Source organism: Balaenoptera ricei, chromosome 15, assembly GCF_028023285.1.
Source record: "Balaenoptera ricei isolate mBalRic1 chromosome 15, mBalRic1.hap2, whole genome shotgun sequence".
NCBI lineage: Eukaryota > Metazoa > Chordata > Mammalia > Artiodactyla > Balaenopteridae > Balaenoptera > Balaenoptera ricei.
This window is the reverse complement of record NC_082653.1, coordinates 8,243,775-8,259,577: the sequence shown is the minus strand read 5'-3', so window position 1 is coordinate 8,259,577 and position 15,803 is coordinate 8,243,775. Positions and strand designations below refer to the sequence as shown.

General features: G+C 45.0%; 1 protein-coding gene across 11 annotated transcripts in view; it reads right to left on the bottom strand.

Moving 5' to 3' along the window:
• BCAS1 (brain enriched myelin associated protein 1) overlaps positions 1–15,803 on the bottom strand; it is a 106,200-nt gene that overhangs the window by 78,278 nt on the left and 12,119 nt on the right. For all 11 annotated transcript variants that reach the window (XM_059897609.1, XM_059897611.1, XM_059897610.1 and 8 more), the window contains exon 3: positions 14,020–14,098. In XM_059897609.1, coding sequence (XP_059753592.1) covers positions 14,020–14,098 — 79 coding nt within the window. The remainder of the gene's footprint in view (positions 1–14,019; positions 14,099–15,803) is intronic.

Sequence of the window (15,803 nt, the reverse complement as noted above, 5' to 3'; positions counted from 1 at the left end):
ATTTAAAGCCAACTGGAGGAATGTCTGACCTGCTTCCGGTTTACCTGGGGCTGCCCAGCGGTGATGGCAGGCTCTGTAAGTAACAAGGTGCAGCTCTGATTGGAGGAGTTGCCAGGCCAAGTGGGTCCTGCATCCTGGAGTGAAGGGCATGACCTCCGGGGCACCTCCATATTCCAGAGTCTGACCCTTTGCTCAGCAAACTCAGAAACTCAAACTTTTTAAGTCACTTGGAATCCCTGTACCTCCCAGAGGTCATTCTAAAAAGGACTCATGAATTAACCACAGGCAGCTTATTGGTTAAAGGCAATAGAGCTGCCAAGGGGACGGGTCACAGGCGACCTCCCGCCCACTTGGTCCCTCCCTGTGGGAGACTCACATGGGATGCCATCACCTTGGGCAGGGTGCCCGGTGAGCCCAGAGGTCAAGCCAGCACACTCGGAGTTGGCTGTAGGATTTAAATGTTTAATTGTTTCAGGCTGGGATAACCTGATGGCAATGATGATGATTAAAAAAGGCTTTGTTGAGAGATGCCCTTTAGGGAGAAAAACTTTACAGAATCAGAGGTTGGCAAATATGAGATCCACTGACAGCTTGGTGTTGGGCCAGCAGAATGTTCAGATGTTTCTGAATTGGGGAATTTCATTTGCAAATCCTAAAATGGGGCTTTCACTGAAATATCCTCTTATCTGCTGAGGGATTCTCATAGGGCAGCCAGGCCGAGGGCTGAGACAGGGAGAGTTTCCAGTTTCCTGCAGCCTCCACATCTCGTGCCAGTTCTCAGATGCAGTGGTCCTCGCTTCTGGGGGAGTGTCAGAATCTCCAGGAAGGCTTGTGAGAACAGAGGGCCAGCCCCACCCACAGCATTGGATTCTGGAGGTCTGAGCTGGGCTGCAGGTCCAACTAGTTCGAGGTGACGGGATGATGCTGGTCCAGGGACCACTCTGAGAATCACTGATACACATCCCAGCTTTTGTACTGACACACGGAGCCAGACTCCGCTTATGTTTCCCTGTTCTCATTCCCAGAAGTATTTGGTCTTTGAGGTATGTTTGCATATATCAGATCTCACCCACTAATATGTTGTTTCAATTGTTAAACTTCTAGCAATTTGGAGGGCACCTTGCCATTTATTTGGTCTCACTGATTTATTATTTTTATTTTTGTTAACTGAAAAGTTGTTGGCAAGTGGGTGTGTTTATTCCATTTCCAGATCTGGTGAAAATGCACCCTGGGGAAATGAGATGATGTGCAGTTGTCACAGGACGATACTGTTTCTCTTCTTGCTGTTTTTTTATGTTTTCCCTTGGTCTCTCCCTGACTCTCTTGGTCTTCCCTTCAAGAGAGGGACAGGTTCACATCGCTCAAGCTGCAGGAACCGTGTGGATGCTTCTATCTTTAGAGAGCAGTGTGCTGGCTGTCTTCTTGGTCCAGAGAGGCACAGAGCAGGTTGTGTGTTACTTGACAGCTGCGTGGAAGTTCAGGCACCCAGACGGTCTGCGCCCTGGAACGGAAAGCTATGCCCCGAGTGTCAGCCACGGCAGGGACAAAAATGTTCCCAAATTAAAACAGAAATGCCAATGTTTTACTTTTGAAAAATGTGAATAAGGAATTTTCTATTGGAGTGTATTTCAAAGGGTTTTCAACGCTGGCGGAACACGAGGAGCTTTAAAAATACTTAGCCCAGGGAAACTTGGAAAAAGACATGCCCAGGCCCTACACTCCAGGGCTTCTGATTGTATTATTCCAGGTGAGGCCTGGGTATGAGGGTTTAAAAATTCCCCAGCAGATTCTAATGTGCATTCAAGTTTGGGAACCACTATTTTCAGGAGTCTACATAAGTATAATGACCATCATTTATTGTTTCAGGCACCAAGTAAAGGGGTTTGCAAGCACTATCTGATTTTCTCTACCATCAGGTCACGAAGTCTCTTGTTTATCCTCACACAGCTGCTGAGAGGTGGGGTGAGGCCTCAGACACAAGTGCTTTGTCCAAAAGCACCTGTCTAACCATTGAACAGGCAGACCTTGGAGATTTGGTTTGGCACCAGATCACAGCAATAAAATAAATATTGCAATAAAGTGAGTCACACAAAGTTTTTGGTTTCTCAGTGCATATCAAAGTTATGTTTACACTATACTGTAGTCTATTAAGTGTGCAGTAGCATTAGGTCTACAAAAAGTGCATGCCTTAATTTAAAAATACTCGATTGCTAAAAAATGCTAAGCATCATCTGAGCCTTCCGAAAGTCATATGCTTTTTGCTGGTGGAGGGTCTTTCCTCGATGTGGATACTGCTGACTGATCAGGGTGATGGTTGCTGAAGGTTGGGAGGCCGTGGCAATGTCTTAAAATAAGACAACCATGAAGTTTGCCCCTTTCACGAATGATTTCTCTGCGATGCTGTTTGACAGCATTTTACCCACAGTAGACCTTCTTTCAAAATTGGAGTCAATCCTCTCAAACCCTGCCGCTGTTTTATCAACTAAGTTCATGTAATATTCTAAATTCTTTGTTGTCATTTCAACAATCTTCGCAGGTTCATCACCAGGAGTAGATTCCATCTCAAGAAACCATTTCTTTGCTCATCCGTTGGAAGCAACTCCTCATTCATGAAGGTTCTATCATGAGATTGCAGCAATTCGGTCACATCCTCAAGCTCCAATTCGAATTCTAGTTCTCTTGCTATTTCCACTGCACCTGCAGTGGCTTCCTCCACTGAATCTTCAACCCCACAAGGTCATCCATGAGGGTTGGAATCAACTTCTTCCAAACTCCTGTCAATGTTGATATTTTGACCTCTTTCCATGAACCATGGATGCTCTTAATGGCATCTAGAATGGTGAATCTTCCCTAGAAGGTTTTCAATTGACTTTGCCCAGATCCATCAGAGGAATCACTGTCTATGGCAGCTATAGACTTACGAAATGTATTTCTTAAATAATAAGACTTGAAAGGCAAAATTACTTCTTGATCCGTGGGCTGCAGAACGGACGTTGCGTTGGCAGGTATGAAAACAACAGTAATCTCGTACTTCTCCATCAGAGCTCTTGGGTGACAGGGTGCATCATCAACGAGCAGCAATGTTTTGAAAGGAATCTTCTTTCTGAGCAGTAGATCTCAAGAGTGGGTTTAAAATACTCAGTAAATCATGTTGTAAGTAGATGTGCTGGCATCCGGGCTTTGCTCTTCCATGTACGGAGCACAGGCCGAGTAGAGTTAGCTCTTAAGGGCCCTGGGATTTTCAGAACTGTAACTGAGCATTGGCGTCAACTTAATGTCACCAGCTGCATTAACCCCTAACAAGAGTCAGCCTGCCCTTCGAAGCTTTGAAGCCGGGCATTGACTTCTCCTCTCCAGCTATGAAAGTCCTAAATGGCATCTTCTTCCAATAGAAAGCTGTTTCATCTACACTGAAAATCTGTTGTTTAGTGTCACCACCTTCACTAATTATCTTAGCTAGATCTTCTGGATAACTTGCTGCAGCTTCTACATCAGCACTTGCTGCTTCACCTTGTACGTTTCTGTTATGGAAATGGCTTCTTTCCCTAAACCTCATGAACCAACCTCTGCTGGCTTCATTCAAACTTTTCTTCTGCAGTTTCCTCACTTCTCTCATGCTTCATAGAATTGAAGAGAGTGAGGGCTTTCTCTGGATTAGGCTCTTTTTTTTTTTTTGCTCAAGCTAACGTTGTGGCTGATTTGACCTTCTATCCAGACCACTAAAACTTTCTCCATGTCAGCAATAAGGCTGTTTTACTTTCTTACCATTCATGCGCTCACTGCAATAGCACTTTTCATTTCCTTCAAGAACTTTTCCTTTGCGTTCACAACTTGGCTAACAATTTGGCACAAGCTTTCGGTTTGTCTTGTCTTTCAACATGCCTTCCTCACTACGCTTAACCATTTCTAGCGTTTGATTTAAAGTGACAGATGTGTGACTCTTCCTTTCACTTGAACACTTAGAGGCCGCCATAGTGTTATTAATTGTCCTAATTTCAACAATTGTTGTGTCTCAGGGAATAGGGAGGCCTGAGGACGGGGAGAGAGATGGGGAAACAGCCAGTCGGTGGAGCAGACAGAACACACGACATTTATTGATTAAGCTCACTGTCTTACATGGGCGAGGTTTGCAGCACCCCAAAACAATTACAATAGTAACATCAAAGATCACTGATCACAGATCACCATAAAGAGTTTGCAATATTGTGAGAAGTACCAAAATGTGATACAGAGACATGCAGTGAGCAAATGTTGTTAGAAAAATGGCCTCCATAGACTGGCTCAACACGGAGTTGCCACAAACCTTCAATTTGTAAAAAATGCAATATCTGCAAAGCACAATCAAGTGAAGCGCAATAAAACAACATGTGCCTGTATTATACGGCTTCCCTCCTGAAGAAGCTATCTAAAATACAAAGAATAAAAAACATGTACAAGAACGTTTATTGCAACATTGCTCAGAGTAGAGAAAAATAGAAAAAAAAATTGCCCAACATCAGGGTAATGGCTGAATGAATTACAGTACCCCCACACCTTAAAATATCTTGTAGCTGTTACAAAACAATGAATTAAAGATGTACCAGTTGAATGGGAGGGATTTGCACACGTTTGTGGAGCTCAAGGATTTGTCCTGGCCTGGGATGGCCGGAACATTTGGGGACTAGCTGAGCATTTCTTTCTTATCACATGGCTTCTTCATGTGACTAGCTTGGGCTCCCTTCCACCATGGCAGTCTGAGTCGTTCTGACATGGTGGTTAGCTTTCCCCAGAGCTAGTGCTATGAAAGACAAAGGCAGAGGCTGGAAGGCTTCTTAAGACTTAGGCTTGGAAGTCATGCATCATCCCTTCCACTACATATTATTGGTTCTACAGGGTCATCCCAGATATCAAGGGAGAGGACTACAGGGGTGTGAATACTGGGAAGCCTTGATTATCGGGGGGAGGGGAGGGATGTGCAATTTTGGAGACTGTCTATCACAGCAGAGTAACAGGGAGGCTACATGTACCAGACAGAAATTCTCCACTAGAATTTCTGATGAGAAAAAGCACTAAGAGGTTGAGAAGTATTAGATTTCACAGGGACTTCTGCATACTTCCAAGGACAGAGGAGGAAGGAGCTGTCAGGCCATCTGGCAGAGCCAGTTTTCAGGATTCTCTGTAACCACTTTAAGTAGAGAGCTGATGCAGTGCAACCCAGAGGAAGTGCCTGTGTGGGTGGCACATCTAGCAGGGTTGCAGGGTGGAGAACTGAAGATAAGGAGCTTATTTATTGAGTGAGATATATACAGCAAGATGGTGGAAGGAGAGAGAAAACGGGCGTTCAGGAAATGAGATAGATCCCTTTAATGACTTTTGAAAGGCCTGAGTAAACATTATGTGCTACTTTTGGTTGCTCAATAATTCTTTGAAATCAAAACACTGGCAGACACTGGGGACTGCCTGTCCAGTGGCCAATCCACTCCAGCCCGTTTTCTTTGCTTGCTGCCCAGAGAAGTACCTGACTTCCCAGCAGCCCCTGCAGCTAGTGGTGGTCATGTGACCTCATTCTGGCCAATGAGATATAAGTGGATGCCTACTTGAGGTGGGGGCTTCTAGGAAGGACCTTCCTTTCTTTTCTAATAAAAGGAGAAAAAAGAGTAGCAAATCGTGGCTTTTCCCTTCTGGCTTTTGGGTCCTGTCATGTGAGAACGTGATGTGTGGGTCTGTGGCATCTTGTGAGCCACAGTACATAATTGGCACACTTATTTGGTGTCTTGATAATGCCGTCAAGATGCTGCACTGAGCTTGGAACTGCCAACCCCCAGACTTCTTGTTATAATTAAAAGTGCTATTTACTTAGGGCTGTATTATTGCAGCAGATACATCAGGATCTACAACTCTCCCTTCAGCCGCATTTTCTTGCTCTGCTGCCACAGGTCTGATGTGCCACCGTTCACTTGTTTATCAGTCATTTCCAAGCCCTTTGTGTATCTCAGAGCCTGTGTTAACTCTGGGATTATTGCAAGAACAAAGGAAATACTCTGTTCTCAGGAATTTTTACTCAAGTGGGCGAAACATTAAAAAAGCCGGCCAATTGTGGGGAGATAGAGGGTGCTAAGAGGACACGTGTGTTTGCTCCCTTCCCAACCAGTGAGGCTGGTCCCAAGTCTTTCTCTCTATCAGGTAGCTATGAGTTTTGGCACTGGGTCTCCCATCACACTTTGCCCAGGCATCACGATTGGCATATTCTTTTCCTCTCATTCATCATGTTACAGCATCGGCAGGAGCACTCTTTACTCAAGTAAGGATTTTCAATCCAGTGAAATGATTCCACTTCTTTTTTTAAAAAAAGCAAAATCAGGCAATTCTTTTTAGAAAAAATCAACTAGGAACAAAAAAAGGAAAGATTAGTTTTTTAGAAACTTCTTACCCAGGTGAAACAGAGACGGTCTTCTGTTTCTGAAAAATGGCGTTTTCTGGCAGATAAATCATGCCTTAGTCTCTACCATTCATCAGCAGTGAGACCTGAACAATTTTTTTTAAAGGGGGAACTAATGTGATAAATTTGATAGAAAGGAATCGAAGAAGGAGAAAAATGAGGCATTTTTATTTCCCTAAAAACTGGTGAGGTTTTAGGCATAAATACACAGGTGGGAAAGTCTGGTCAGGTGATACAACAGGGGAAAGGCCAGTGGTAAGGGACACTCATGACAGTGGACTCTGCTTGTAGATTTCCCTATTTTGTCACATTTACCCTGTGCCAGCCACTGTTCTTGCAGCCACCCTACACAGTTAATATTATTATTATTCCCATTTTCTAGATGAGTCTCTGAGAGTACACATTTCTTGCCAAGGTTACGTAGCTAGTGAGCGGCAGAGCCAGGACCTGGTCTGTGAGCCTCCGAAGCTTCAGTGTGCTCATATTAGTTTCCTTTTGCTGCTGTAACAAATTACCATAATTTTTGTGCCTTAAAACAACACAAAATATCTTACAGTTCTAAAGGTCAGACATCAAAAATGGGTCAACTCCTGGAAGCTTGAGGGGAGAATCTGCTTCCTTGCTCTGAAATCGAGCAGGACCCTATAGGACCTTCTAGGGGACAGACCTCTGTGTCTCCCGCCTCTTGTTTATAGAAAACCTTTAGCCTCCTAGGCCTTCCCCAAGTTCCCAAGAGCAAATTTAATCACAGAAATGAGAAAATGCAGAAACAAAGGAAGACAGTCAAGCAAGACAAAAGAATAATAGTTTAGCCACAAAACAAAGTCAAGACCTTTAGTTCCTCTTCAAGGGCTACAGATAATATCCTGAGCCATATCCTTGAGTTGCTTTGCAGATACTAAAAACCCCACAGGTGGAGGAAGTTAACTACATGATGACCACCAGCATGGAGACCCCAGACCAGTTAGAACCAGACGGTTGATGACTGAAATTTCTGAAATACCTCCCAGTTACCTCACCACCAACCAATCAGAAGAACGTCCACGAGCTGATCAGGCAGCCTGCAACCCTCTCCCTCAGCTTGCTTTTAAAAACCCTTCCCCAAAAGCCAGGGGAGAGTTCAAGTCTTTTGAGCCTAAGCTGCCCATTCTCCACGCTGGGCACCTTGCAATAAACACTGTACTTTCCTTCACCACAATCCAGTGTCAGTACACTGGCTTTGCTGTGCACGGGGCGAGTGGACCCAAGTTTGGTTTGGTAATCCACATTCCTTGCCTCATGGCCCATTCCTCCATATTCAAGGCCAGCAATGGAGGATCTTGAAGTCTCTCTCTCTGTGACATCACTCCATCATTATATCTCTTTCTCTGACTCTGACCCTCCTGCCTCCTGTTACCACGGCTGTTAGTCTTGAGCTCTAACCCTCTGCCTTGCTTAAGGGGATGTAAGCTGCAGAGAAGTGTTATCCTTATCCGACAGGAGACCACCAGAAGAGAAAAACAAGAGCCCACCGGAACTGGTTCAAATCAGCAAGGGCCAAAATGGCAGAAGCCCTGACCTCCAGCAGACCGTGAACTTCATTATATGCTCAATGTAATACATTAGCAGCTAAATAACACCCAGCAGCACCGTGACCGTTGACAGTTGCCATGGCAACAGCCGGAGGAGGGCATACAGGGACTGAAAAGGGGTGTTGTTTCAGTACTGAGCATACCACACCCCTATTCTCGGAGAAGTCATGAACATTCCTCCCTCTCTTTACTCAATTCCCTCCCTTTTGCCTCGACCCTCCTATATATACGGTGTCTCAGACCAAGGCAGGTTGAGAAGTTGATTTTCGAACTAAGTCCCCCCCTCTCCATTCTCTGGCCATTGAATAAAGCTTGCGCTGTTTCAGCCTCAGCGTCAGTTTCGTCACTGGCTGTGTGAATCCGAACAGAAAAGCACCTTCCCCACCAAGGCAGGGGGCTTCGGCCTGGCTAGGGCCTAAGTGGTGATCCATACGACCGATCTGGTAACACCCCCTCTTATAAGGACCCTGTGGTTATATTAGCCCGTCTGGATAATCCAGGATCAGCTCCCCATCTCAAGATCCTTAATTTAATCACCTCTGCAAAACCTGCTTTTGACATGCAAGGTAACATATTCACAGGTTCCGGAGATTCAGATGTGGACATCTGGCCTCCTTTTCTTAGCAGGATAGTTTTGAGATCCCTCACGGTGCTGTTTTTGGCGGTAGCTCATTCCTATTTTTGCTGAGGACTGTGTGTGTCTGCCCTAACTGATGCAACCACTCTACTGACGGACATTTTGCTCTTTTGGAAGTACTTACCCAGCTACTTTGGAATTCAAGTCAACATGTACTGGAAAAAGAAAGGGAGAAACTGAATATATGAATTTAAACAATCACGTTTTGGTAGAGCAAACACATTAGCCTCTAACCCGAAGGTGCAAGACAATGTGTTGCTCTCCGTGGCACTGCAGGTAAATGACATTGTGCATGGCTTTGGCATCATTATCAGTTTTCTCTGACACAACACTTTCAAATGGCATGTGAAATTGGCAAATTAAGCTAGAAATATAATGTGGCAATAAAAATGAGACATTTTGATTTTCTAAGATATTGTTATTGAAGATGAATTATAATGCTAAGCTTTGGAGAGAAAGCCCTCATCCACATGAGCTGTACTACTTGATGTTTGTTTGATATCAAAATCTCCTGGTCTCTTGCCCTTCCCAAGAAAAAATACTGTGCGAAATAAATTTATTTCTATGAGGAAACAGAATGTAATTTCATGAATCAGTTTAAAAGAAGTGTTTTGCTTGATTGCTCTTTCCCACAGTGTCTCCGGAAGACAAATAAGTAAAACATTGAAAAAGACTAAGGGATGTAGGAAAAAAAAATTTTAAGGTCAGATTTTAAATTTGTAAGTGCTATGCTAGACAGAGCTAACACAGTTAACTTCAAACTGTAATGACAGCCTTTATTAACATTAAATCCAACACAGAAAAATAAACTTTCCTCACATGTTGACCACGTGCCAGGCACTCTTCCAAATATTGTAGGTGTATCAACTCCTTTAACTTCCCAGTGATCTTCGAAGCTTTGGCCTACTGTTATTATGATTCCCATTTTACAGATGTGAGAACAGAGAGGCTGAGCAACTTGCCTAAGGTCACACAGCAGAGCCACAACTTGAATTTAGGATCCTGGCTCCCTAGGCTGTGCGCTCAGCCACTGTGCCATCACTGCTTCTCAATAAGTTTTCACAGGAAACATTCCCGCATGGCAATGAACAGATTTAATTGTAATAGGAAAAAGTATAGATGGAAAGAAGGAAAACAGTCACCCAGCATCCCACTTAGCTATTTTTCTGGTGACTTTTCTCTATGTGCATACATATATGCAAACACCAAGAGAGATGAACACAAACGTGCATCAAAAGACCCAGTCAGAAAATTCTGTCCAAAGGACAAAAAAAGTCACCCAGAATCCCACTTTTATACCCCTTTAAAAACTGCATCGAAAATTATAATAACCTAGGGGAAGGAGCACGAGGAGGTAAGCTGCCTTCCTCAGTAAATGAGATAATCATTCCAAAGCGAGTTGCAGAGGCCTGGGTTGGCAATGAATGTAGGCAGAGTTTTTGACTTCAGAGGATTAACTTAAACCCTTTACAGATTCTCAAGCCGGTGCTGATGCGAGGCTGCAGGGTATGAGAGCTACGTGCAACCAACCTACAACTCACTCAAACCAGGTTCTCTTTTCCCTTGTGTGTAGGTATCCACACAGCAATACACTGTCCCAGACTGTTACCCTGTATTTCTGTTACTTATTTTCCTCTTTCCAGGAAGACTGCCTCTTATATATAAATAAATGTTGGGAGCAGGGAGGAAAGGAGGGAAGGAGGGAGAAAAAAAGGGAGGGAGGGGCAGAGAAGGAGAGAGACAGAAAGAGAGAGAAAGGCTTTCTCAATTTTCAAGTTTGTTCCTATGTCCTTCCTACACACTCCTTGCCCTTGTGTCCCATATTAAATAGGGGCATAAAAACAACGACAACAGTAATAATACAAATAAAATGATGATAAAGAAAACCATTTCTGTAGGGCATATTATATTCTCAGTGCCTCTCAATTTTTTGAGAACACCTACAGTTTGCAAATTATAAAAACAATATGACTCTCATTTCGAAGTCTGTGCATCTCAATAGCCAGCTTTACACTGTTCTCATCAAAGGCCGCTGCTGTCAATACAATCCATTTTGTGCACATCAAAGTAGAAGCTTGACTCACAGGGTTGAAAGGCAGGAAGAGACTTGTGACATGATCTCATCCTGTGGTTGCCAATCCTGGCTATGTCTCAGAATCTTCTAGAAAGCTTTCAAAAGTTCAGATCCCCAGGCCTCAACCTTAGGGTATTCTAGACAGAGGCTAGGGGCTGGGACCTGGGCATCGAAATTTTTAACAAGCAACCTAGGGGTATAGTGTATTAAGAAATAAAGGGCTTCCCTGGATGTCCAGTGGTTAAGACTCTATGCTTCCACTGCAGGGGGCACGGGTTTGATCCCTAGTCAGGAAACTAAGATCCCGCAAGCAGTGCGGCGTGGCCAAAAAATAAAAATAAATTAAAAAATAAATCTATATTTTGCCTTCATCTCTGTTCCTGGCACAGAGCTCCTAAAACTTAACTTTAAGAGCCATGAAGAAGACTTTCATCATTCATAACAAGCCAGCCCCTTTTAACCACATCTGAGTTTATGTTATTGAGGTGACTTTGGAAGAGCCCCTAAGGATGGGGGCCCCGGTTGCCAGGGGAACAAGTCATGTGATTAGAGGGCTGGGACTTTCAGCCTCACCGCTCCCCATCTCCAGGGAGGGGAGAGTAGCTGGATATTGAGCTCCACCATCAATGGCCAATGATTTAATCAAGCATGCCTACATAATAAAGCCTCCACAAACGTCCCTAAAGAACAGGGTTCAGAGGGCTTATGGGTTGGTGACCACGTGGAGGTGCTGGGAGGGTGGCTTGTCCAGAGAGGGCATGGAAGATCCACTGCCCGATCCACTGTCCCCAGGATCCCCTCCCCCATACCTTCCCCTATGCATCTCTTCCATCTGGCCCGTTGCTGAGTTGTATCCTCTTATAATGAACTGGTAATCTAATAAGTACATTGTTTTCCTGTGTTCTGTGAGCCATTCTAGCAAATGACTGAATCTGAGGAGGAGGTCGTGAGAACCTCTGATTTGTAGCCAAGTAGGACAGAAGTTGTGGGTAACCTGGGGACTCCCCACTTGCCATTGGCAACTGAAGTGGGAGGTAGTCTTGTGGGAGTGAGCCCTTAACCTGTGGGAACTTGTTGCTAACTCTGGGTTGATGGTGTCAGAACCGAACTGAACTGTGGGACACCCAGCTGGTGTCACAGAATCACTTGTATGGAAAACCCACACATCTGGTGTCAGATGTGGTGTGGGTAGCAGAGCATAGCGAGGGGAAACAGAGAGCAGTTGTTTTTCTTACACTAGGAAATTCTAAAGCCTCTGGAACCAATGCTATGATTCATCTCATTGTTCAGGAAATGAAGCTGAAGCCCAGAAACTTACATGTAAAGGACAGCAACCATAGCCATCATGTAATCATGACAGCTAATACATACATGGCACTTACTATGCGCCAGGCACTGAAAGAGGTACTTCTATTATATCTGATATCTATGCTGTAGGTACTGTTATTATCCCGCTTCACAGACAAGGAGGCTGAGGTTCAGAGAGGTTAATTAACTGGCTCAAGGTCACACAGCTGGGAGGTGGCAAAACCAGCAGTCTGATTCCAGAGTTCTTACCCTCAACCACTGGGCTATACTGCCTCATATAATTTATAGATATTCCTCACATAGTAGAACTCAGTCATTTTTGATGCTTTGAATTTATAGCCTTATACTCCAGAATGAAATCAAATAGGTAAGTACATTGTCCAGTTTTAATACTGCCCTCTGTTGTCTTCTATATTTTACTTGTTCCTTTGGAATTCCTAAGTGCTGCGTAATATGTAAAATGCTTGGTGAATGATCTCCTTGAGTCCTCTCAGCAATTCTGTGAGCTAGGTGTTCTTATCCCCACTTTACAGATGAGAAAACCGAGGCTTAGAAAGCCAAACGACTTGCTCCAGGTCACACAGCTAGTAAGCTGCAGGGCAGGGATTTTCACTTTGGTCTGTCGGACTCTGAAGAGGCCAGCCTCTTAGTGTTTCTACTCTATTGCTTTTAACTCATTGCTGTAAAGCCTCAGCCTCTTCCAGGTGTCATACATACTCAAGAGAGATGAGTACTGTTAAGAGTTGAATTGCCGAGGGGCTTCCCTGGTGGTGCAGTGGTTGAGAATCCGCCTGCCAATGCAAGAGACACGGGTTCGAGCCCTGGTCTGGGAGGATCCCACATGCCATAGAGCAGCTGGGCCCATGCGCCACAACTGCTGAGCCTGTGCTCTGGAGCCCACGGGCCACAGCTGCTGAGGCCCGTGAGCCTAGAGCCCGTGCTCCGCAACGGGAGAGGCCGCCGTGGTGAGAGGGCTGCACACCACTGCGAAGAGTGGCCCCCGCTCGCCTCAACTAGAGAAAAGCCCGTGTGCAGCAACGCGGACCCAATGCAGCCAAAAATAAATATAAATAAATAAATAAATAATTAAAAAAAAAAAAAAAAGAGTTGAGTTGCCAAGAAGATGAAGTCCTAGCCCCCAGTTCCTATGACCTCATTTGGAAAGAGGGTCTTTACAGAGGACCAAGTTAAGATGAGGCCAGGGGCTTCCCTGGTGGCGCAGTGGTTAAGAATCCGCCTGCCAATGCAGGGGACACGGGTTCGAGCCCTGGTCCGGGAAGATCCCACATGCCGCGGAGCAACTAAGCCTGTGAACCACAACTACTGAGCCTGTGCTCTACAGCCCATGAGCCACAACTACTGAAGCCCACGAGCCACAACTACTGAAGCCCGTGCACCTAGAGCCCGTGCACTGCAACAAGAGAAGCCACTGAAAAGAGAAGCCCGAGCACTGCAACGAAGAGTAGCCCCTGCTTGCTGCAACTAGAGAAAGCCCATGCACAGCAACGAAGACCCAACGCAGCCAAAAATAATAAATAAATAAAATAATTAAAAAAAAAAAAAAGATGAGGCCAGTGGGGGTGTGCCCAATCCCATGGGGCTGTGTCCGTATAAAAGGGGGCGGTTTGGACACAGAGACAGACAATCGGAGAAGGAAGATGCTACGAAGACACACGGAGAGCACCACGTAGAAGCCAAGGCGTACTTGAGGCCACCAGGAGCCAGGGCACAGGCAGGGAAACAGATTCTTCCGCAAACTCTCAGAAGGCGCCAACCCTGCCCACACCTTGATTTCCAACTTCTGGCCCCAACATGGTGAGACAATACATTTCTGTTGCTTAAGCCACCTGATTCGTGACACTGTGTTTGCAGCCCCAGGAACTAATACAAGTGCCTTTCAGGTGAGTCTGTGGCTTCAACTCTTCCACCTTGTTTCACCATCAACAGGGATCAGCAGACCCTTCACCATCCCCCCAACCCCCAGGAGGCGCAGTCCCCACGTGACACTGACCTTCATGGCAGAGCTGAACGGGGTGGGTGGATACCATCACCGGCATCCCATTTTGACCGCACTCGTTCCCAGATGCCACCTGGAACAGAACATGTGGCAGTATTAGCCGAGTCTCTGGGGAAAGTCAGAAAAACTCAAGGAAGAACCTCAAGGCCACAAGGGTGCCTCACAAAATTAAAGTCTGCATGTCTAGGAACTACCCCGTTTTCTATCACACCTCAGAGAAACTATACAACCCGCTGCAAGGACTGGACTCCTGTGTTGATAAGAGCTTTGCATGGTTTCTACCTCCTTTCAGTGAGCCCCACAAGCACGGGCAGGACAGACACCCTCGTACAGATGGGACACACAGGCAAACTGGGGCGCTGGTCTGACCAGGGAGGGGACAAGAACTTGACATGCTGTGAGGCTAACCGCACTCCAGGGTCCTGCACACAAGCACCGGCCTCTCTCCTCAAATACAGCAAGTTCGGGCTTCCCTGGTGGCGCAGTGGTTGAGAGTCTGCCCGCCAATGCAGGGGACGCGGGTTCGAGCCCTGGTCTGGGAAGATCCCACATGCCGCGGAGCAACTGGGCCCGTGAGCCACAAGTACTGAGCCTGCGCGTCTGGAGCCTGTGCTCCGCAACAAGAGAGGCCGCGATAGTGAGAGGCCCGCGCACCGCGATGAAGAGTGGCCCCCGCTTGCCACAACTGGAGAAAACCCTCGCACAGAAACGAAGGCCCAACACAGCCAAAAATAATAAATAAATAAATTAATTTAAAAAAAAATACAGGAAGTTCGTTGTTGCTATTTTTCTGCTCCACACCCACTCCTTCCACTGCACTGTTACAACCCCGTTCCAATTTTAGACCACTGCCCTGATTTTTTTTCTCTTCTGTTATTTATTGCAGACATTTAAAAAGATTATACATATATATGTATGCATAGATGTACATATATATACACACATGCACATATACACATACCCTCACATGGAAAGAAAAAAAGGTTGCAATAAAGAATGTATGTTATATAATGTCATTTTAGTAATAAAATAAATTACACCTCTAATAGTTGGCATTAACTGAATATTGATTATATGCTAAGTACTTTGCATATCGTGTCTTATTTTGCTAATACTATTAGTAGTATAATATATGTTAATAAGTGCGGAGAGAAAAAAAACCTAAAAGACTAAATACTCACCTCCTGATGATGGGAAACTACTGGGGAGATGTGGAAGACGTTTCCTTTCTTTATATTTTTGTAACAGTTTTGCTTAAAAGAAGCCTGTGTTGGGAGTTCCCTGGCAGTCTAGTGGTTAGCACTCGGTGCTTTCACTGCCGGGGCCCAGGTTCAATCCCTGGTCGGGGAATTAAGATCCCCCAAGCCACATGGTGTGGCCAAAAATAAATAAATAAAAATAAAAGAAGCCTGTGTTCTTGAATTTATCATTAACCCTACCAAGAAATCATAAAATTGAAATATCAAACTCATGTGATCATTTGGCTCTGAGGTCATAACTGGCATCCCTGGGGTAATACTTGGTGTGCAAATTTGATTTACTTGGCTCACAGACGTTTTGTTTGGTTTTTTTTTTAAGTATTTTGGAAGCAGTTGCCAATATTGAAAAAATCAGGAGGTTGCATTAACACCATTTTCCAGCTTCAAATGAAAAATAAGTCTCTGGGAACGTGCTGACGGTAAAGTTGGTCAGAACCAGCTGTCTGCAAATGGGCTTCACCGTCCTGCTTTGCTCATTTTTGTCACTGCCTGGTCCTGGAGGCCAGAGGCTCCCAGACT